The sequence below is a fragment of the Pagrus pagrus genome (genome assembly GCF_965226575.1).
Source record: "Pagrus pagrus genome assembly, chromosome: 1".
Classification (NCBI taxonomy): Eukaryota; Metazoa; Chordata; class Actinopteri; order Spariformes; family Sparidae; genus Pagrus; species Pagrus pagrus.
The window spans coordinates 588,707-595,923 of NC_140185.1; the positions used below are offsets into that span (position 1 = coordinate 588,707).

General features: G+C 44.1%; 1 protein-coding gene across 1 annotated transcript; it reads right to left on the reverse strand.

The window, feature by feature from the left end:
* Positions 1 to 1,771: 1,771 nt before the first annotated feature.
* mex3b (mex-3 RNA binding family member B) lies at positions 1,772 to 6,963 on the reverse strand. The gene is made up of 2 exons (XM_084368518.1): positions 6,350 to 6,963; positions 1,772 to 4,506 (listed from the first exon to the last, which is right to left on the reverse strand). Exons 1-2 carry the CDS (start codon positions 6,570 to 6,572, stop codon positions 3,107 to 3,109), a joined length of 1,623 nt encoding a protein of 540 aa, XP_084224644.1. The 5' UTR covers positions 6,573 to 6,963; the 3' UTR covers positions 1,772 to 3,106.
* Positions 6,964 to 7,217: the final 254 nt, after the last annotated feature.

Sequence of the window (7,217 nt, forward strand, 5' to 3'; positions counted from 1 at the left end):
CAGGAACTGTTCTGTCATGAGACAGTTCTAAGTGATGCTAGTTTTCATACTGACACATACAAACACTGAGTTTCTTACACATGTTCCATGTGTAAGTTCCATTTGACTGCAGTTCCAAATGTTCTGTATTCACTGCCTTGCTTTAGGCCTCGTCAACATTACACCATTATAGGACACAAAAACATCCCAGCCACAAGGCCAGGTCGCTGTCAGCTGACTGCAGGGTTTTTAGACTTAGGTCCGCTTTCTTTCATTCAAGAACAATTTAAAAAATTCCCCTCTTTAACTTATGTCAAGGTGAGTCAGTGATCCATTGTTGCTCTTATGGGCCTGATACTGTCAATGTTCAGTGCTGTTGCGTGAGTTATTTCTACTGTGGAATACCTGCCACAGGTTTGCTATGTATATCTCAGCAATGTATAACTACTAATGACACAGTTTGTCCATGAATTGGTTAGCCCATTGACAGAAAATAATCTAAATAATACATTTTGACAGACATATTTAAGATAAAAATGCTAAACATTCTCCAGATTGAGCTTTTAAACTGTGAGGATTTGCTGCCTTTTCAGGTCTTAGACTGTTATTTGGACAACAAAAAAAAGCATTTGATGACATCTCATTGGGCTGTATAAAACTGTGGTGGACATTTTTCATAATCTGATATTGTGACACTCTACCATTTTAGTCTTTAATTATGCTTTATGTGAGCATATTACCAAACCAATGTGTAAATAATCAAATTACCACAAAGACATTGCCATAAGAAAACCTGCGGCCTTTACCTGCTTTATAATCCAGCCTTGCCAAATTATATTTCTACGGAAAAGCAATTTTCTTAAAGCTTTATTTTAGCTTAACAAAGTAAGACAAGTGTCTCAAATGCAGTTTAATGTTGCAAACAACAAACAACCTCAATTGAATACAGTAAAAAAAATAGACTAAATTAGTTTTTAAATAAGTAAATCTGATCAGAATAAGCAAGACTAGGAATCTGATGAAACACTTGCTGCCCACTTTGAGTGGGCCACAACTAACAATTATTTTCATTGCCAAAGAACCTACTGCACTTTTCCTTTCATTGATCAACTCATCCTTTAGTCTCAAACATGAAGTGACTGAAAAATGCTCATCACAAGCTCTGCAAGCTCTTTAGTGATAGGACAGAGGAACATTTGAGGAGCTGGGACTAGAGAATGTTGGCTATTTTTACCAGCTTTTTTGTCTAATGTCATTCTTATATAGATTACTTAAACATTTAATTGATTATCTAAATTGAAATGTATACATTTTCTGCTGATCAACTAATCTATAAATTTACTTATTGCTAGCTTTACATCATCATTTTCAGTCATTTCTGACACAACGTGTGAACCAGCCATCATTACAAACCATCAGTGAATGACATCATGGTAATGAAACGCCACATTATTTCTAAATTCTCAGTATCTTGATGAATGGTTTCATTGGTCCATCACTACCCAGAAGAACCAGATTATGGTGTTTGTACCAGACTGTATAAGAATAGGTTTACACAGCCCTTCTAATTAGTGATAAGGCAGGCCAAGTCCCCCTCTGTCTGACCGCCACAGCCTACACTCAATAATTAGGCCACTGTAATAATCCTGCCGCCTCTGAGCTTCCATTAGGAAGCAGAGAGGGGTCAAATGTTCAGACAACTACTTAACAGTCCTCAGCAGCCTCCCTGCTCACCTCTGTCTGCTCCAGCAGAACACACCAGGTCAGGAAGAACATGAGAAGCAGACACCTCCTGAATGTACCATTTTTATTGTACTTATATAGAAATACTTAAAAAAAACATGAAGTAGCACCATTACTTAAGTTTTACTTTTTATCATGTATAACTTTAAATGTCAGAAAAATAAAACTCTTGATACATTTTCAAATCTTGTCTCAGCAAATATAATATTAGTATTTGACCATGAGGTTAAAGGCCCTTTATCATAAAATAAAATATACTTTGTTCTTAAACTTTGCTCAATAAAGTACATTTACGCTCAAGTAACTTCACCTACATATACATAAACAAGTGGTAAACAAATGTATTAAAATAGAAATACTAAAACTATAGTGGTGCAACAGAAGCCTGTAATTCCCACTGGAATCTAATTCATACAAATTTTAGAAAGCATAAACGTTTTTTTTGTGTTCAACTTACTAAGTTTTGTACATTTCAATGTTTCATAATAATATAGAATAAAATATGCTTTATATTACTGAATAAAAAATATGCTGGGTGAAGCAGATTTAAAAGACATTTTTTGCTGAACCTATAAAAACTCCATCCCAACAGAATACTGTCAAACGCAATACACATTTTGTGGACTTTTTTCCTCCCACAGTCATGTGATATTAAAATAATACAGTGATCAATGCCATAAGGCCATACTAAAAATAAACAATATTTCAACCCAGCTACAAAAAGTTCACTGAACTTAAATTAAAATATCTGTAAACATCTTTGCAATAAGAAATATAATCTTTCAAGTCAAAAAAGAATAAAATACTTCAATCTGTATTAATGTCATTTAAAACTTTCAACTTGTGGAAATTGATTCTATACGTAGGATATGTTGTTGCTCTCCCTCACATGGTTTCTGACCTCGCGCTGCAGTATCTTTGTAAGTCAATAGTCCTGTTTGGCTGGAAGCCCTCCATGTTTCCCAGCCATGGCCTCCCCTCATACTACATTCGATCGGCAAAACTGGAAGGCTCAGCCCGCTAACAGTCTACAGCTTGACCCACGTACCTCTGCCCTGACCCCACTGTGCCTCTTCACTTCATAAATATAGGGTACAATTTACTAGAACTATTGATTACTATGCTGTAATATTTAAAACATGCACTTAGATGTTGAAAATATTTCCCAAAGCTACAGTATATATAAACAACTACGACAGAGCCCAAAGAGGGTGTCTGTCCCTTCTTCTGGATACTGCAGCCTCTTGCATACATATGTATATCTATGTACACTTTCCAAACTGATGATTGGATGATCCCATTAAAGCAGTATGAAGAGTCTGATGTTGCTATTGTAGCCAGTCCCGCTGACGAGACAGTCAAAGAGTAGACAGAGTAACATTTCTTATGAAAATATACGTATAGCCTGAGTGACGCCGGTGTGGCAGACAGGACATTTAGGCTCGCTCCTCTCACAGATGCGATTGGCACATTCCATACAGAAGAGATTGTGCCCACAAGGGACCAGGGCAGCGATGACCTCGCTCTCAAAGCACACGGAACAGTCGCGGCTTCCTTTTCGGCTGGTGCCCGATGAGGTTGAGGAGGAGGAAGAGGAGGACGAAGATGAGGCGGAGGAGTCGCATGGAACCCCAGGCAGGTGAGGGCCCGGCAGGGAGGCAATAGTGCTGGAGTAACCAGGGAAACTGAGTGGGCCTCCACCTGGGTCACTACGCACCCTCCTGGCTAGCGGGTGCTCAGAGGGGCCTCCGGTGTGGCTGTGGAGGGGAGGCGACAGTCTAGGCTGTGGTGTACAACCATTAACCCTTCTCTGACTCACCGATATTCCATTGGCATTAGTGGGGGTGTTGGTGGAGAACATGGCTGAGGTGGAGGTGGGGGAGCTGCCTCTAGTGGAGGAGGGGGTCATGCGACTGTTATACTGGGACCACACGAGGCCCGGTGGGGCTGGCGTGGGGTCAAACGAGGAGTCATAAGTCAGATCAGTGCAGTCAGGAGAAATCACCTCACTCCCGTAAACAAACCCATTGCCGTTGGTGTTGACATTGATGTTGTTGTTATTGTTATTGCCGTTGTTGTTGGTGGTGGTGTAACTCAGTGCGGGGCTGGGAGGGCTATAGTCGGCCATGCGTGAGCTGTTGTTGCCAAAGTAGGAGTCTGTGGAGGCGCTGCCCAGGGAGGATGACGAGTCGTTGCGGTAGTTGGAGAAGGGTTTACGCACTGATGTAGGAGTCATGCCAGCACTGGGCTTGGACCACAGGGTGGCGTGCCCATGCAGATCAAAACCCACATCAGTCCCATTTGCGTGGAAGTCATTTTCATCCTGGAGTTCAATGAGGCCCCCCGTCCTCATGGCGATGTGAGCTTCGATCTCTTCACGCGCTCTGTCCACATTCTCCGGCATACCTGTCACCTCGAACACCGGCTCTTTGTCCCGGCTGGGTGTCACGATGTAGGTGTGGGTCTGTTGCTGGATGCGCTTGATGGTGGCACCCTTGGGGCCTACAACCAGCCCCACCACGCGGTAAGGCACCCGCACCTGGATGGTGGTCTGTCCGGGCAGGTTAGGTGGTCCAGGGACTGGTGTGCCGCTCCCGTTCAGGCTGGTGTTTTTGTTCCTGGAGGCGCGAATCATGGAGAAGTGCTCAGCAGCAGAGATGATCTCCCTCCTGGCCATCGCCACATCCTCCCTCCTGCCTGTTACCACAAAAACAGGCTCCTCACCACGAACTGGAGTCTTGATGTAGGTGTTGGTCTTTGCTCGCAGCGCTTTGATCTTGCAACCTGGGACATGGAAGCAAAGGCGAAAGTGAGGGCAGGTTCCGCTATAACAACGGCTCCAACTATGTCATGTGTTAAACTATTACTTATGGACTATTCAAAGCAGCTGCTGGATGTTTATTATTGTGTCTCAACAGGCCTCAGAAAACAGGTGAAACCACCCTTTTGGAGAAGAACAAATTCAAACCACATCCTGCCCCACCATCAACATGCAGCAGGACAGAAATAACTCACAAAAGACAACTCACTACTGAACCCATAATGATCCTCGTTTCATTAACTGCAATATAGCTGACAACTGAATCAGCTGCTGTTACAATCTTAATTCTTATTTTACACTAACTGCATGACGGAAATAGGTGAGAAGCTATTTAATGACTTCATATATCTTGGCACTAGTGCATTAACCTGCATTCCAACACCCTTTAGCAGATACACAGACCACTTTATGATCAAAATGGGAGCAGTGGGGGAACCAGCCTCAGAAGAATGACATAATTAGCAGAGCAAAACCAGCTGAGTGGGACAGGATGATGTAATCAGAGGAGGGTAAACCCACCCAAAGTCAGTCTACACTACCAATTTCATCTTTAACATTAATTCACAGTGAGTTCAGACTGATGCAGGTTAAATGGGGATAGGGGGATAAGGTTCACTGCTTTAAAATAATCCAAGAGGTCATGGTTAATCCACATTATTTAATTCCACATTTTTAACCGGACAAAGAGGGATGGGTGGAGGAGAGGGGTTTCTGATGTAAATACTTCACAAATGTCCTACTGTCGCTTTAAAGTGGAGGCTGGGATTTAGTGGTTCCTTACAGTTACTTGTTTTTCTGGGAACAACAGCAGCAGCAGCAGCAGTATTGCAGGGAGGGAAAAGATTCCGCATATGTAACCAGGCACCAGTACCGCCCTGCAGCCCTACAGCTGGAGGGCTTTGTTAGCAGGGTCTGTGCAGCTATGGGCGTCTGCTGCCTGTGTCACAGTAAGATGTGACCGTTGTCCTAATTTGATCCTGTACTGCTCATCATCATAATCATAATCGATTTGCCGGCTGTTTGTGAACAAAAAAAAAGACACCCATCTGCGGTTACTGGGCGCTCACAGTCCGGTGACCTACTAATATACCACATCATGATTCAATACCTGTTATGTCAGCAGTCCCTGCTGCACTTCAGCCAAACCGTTTGGAAGTGTACTGTAATGTGAATGAGAGTCGGGGAGTTCGCTTAGCCACGGTACGTGTCATTCTCCTTCCTCAAAACTAAACCCCATCTAAAATTATAAGGTTTGGATGTTCCTTTACTTACCAAGAGAGTTATACACGCGATATAACATGACTTTGTACCTTATCAGATTTAGTTAAATGTACTCTTCAATTCGGCCTAGACAGAATCATCCCACAAGGCACTTATTTCACTGAAATGTCAACTTCTTGAATTGGTTTGTGCCGCTCGCTGCCGCCCACCACTGTGCATTTATAGAGGAGGAACAATGTGTCACTAACCGGCGAGACAGAAACTAAGTTCGTCTTTACTGTACATTACTTTACAGATGCAGAAGTCACTTTCGGCGTCTCTATGTTTTAGACATATTTAGCCTAAAGATTAAGATTAAGAGATCAGATATTTCAGAGTAGTTTAAGCGCCTGTGTTCGGTAAATACATGCAGTATTTGAGTGTGTACCGGCTCTCTGTTCCTTCCGCACAGAATAGTTAGGGACGAGCTCATACCTGAAATGTTTGGCTGCATGTCCATCCCTGTTCTGCTCAGCTGCACAACATGAGCCGTCTATATACAATCAACACAAAGCTAAGATGTGTAAGAAACAATGAAACACACACCCTGTCTGCCCACAATCTCAGCCACATGCTCGGAGCTGGGAACCGGGACGCATTCGGTCATGTTGACGCTCTTTTTCCGGGGCTCCTGGTTGTTGTCGTACAGGGAGTTCTCGTCGTTATCCAAGCCGAGCAGGGAGAGCTGATCCAGGGCGATCTGCAGGGCTCTCTGGTCGTCCAGTGCGTCCCCCTGGACGCTGCTGTCTGCGAAGAGCGAGCTGGGCATCTTTGCGGCGTTGCGGGAATCGGATAAAAGGCAAAAGGAAGGAGGGTAAAGAAGGAGTGATGTGGGGAGAAGGAGAGGGGAGGAGAAGGGGAGAGGCACCGGACCGGGTTCTCAAAGACAACTGGTCAGTGCAAATAAATCAGTGCGGCTGAGGGGGGAAGAAAAACAGCGCAAGGAGCTGCAAAAAAAACATCCACCCCCTCTGTTTTCCCGATATAATGTGGATGTCCCGGTCCGAGCCGAGCCGAGCCGAGCTGAGCTGTGCTGTTGCAGGAAAAGCGTGTTTATTCCAGAGCCGGCGGTGGTGACAGTAATAATATTCCTTCCTGACAAAGAGCCCCTCCCGGCTGGCTTCCCTTAGGTCCTCTTTTGCTTCTGTCTGAGTCCTGCCAGAGCCAGACAGGGAGATGTGCGGGTGACGTCACCACCAGGGCAGAGACGATGCGGTGCTGCGAGGTTATTTGCATATCCGCTAGCCTATTGGCTGCACGGGCGGCGATGGGGCGGGGCTTTACGTAAAGATACGCCCACGTCTTTGTTGTCAGTCTTTGTCTTTGTCTCGGCTCGCTGTCTGTATCTCTGTTTGATCTCCATTCAGATAGTTGCATCAACATACACACTGTACTGGCAAATATAGTTAGAAGT

Coding starts and splice junctions, on each gene's coding strand:
- mex3b (XM_084368518.1), bottom strand. CDS start 6,572: ATGCCCAGCTCGCTCTTCGCAGACAGCAGCGTCCAGGGGGACGCACTG. Junction 4,507..6,349: donor TGAGATTGTGGGCAGACAGG/GTGTGTGTTTCA, acceptor TCCATGTCCCAG/GTTGCAAGATCAAAGCGCTG.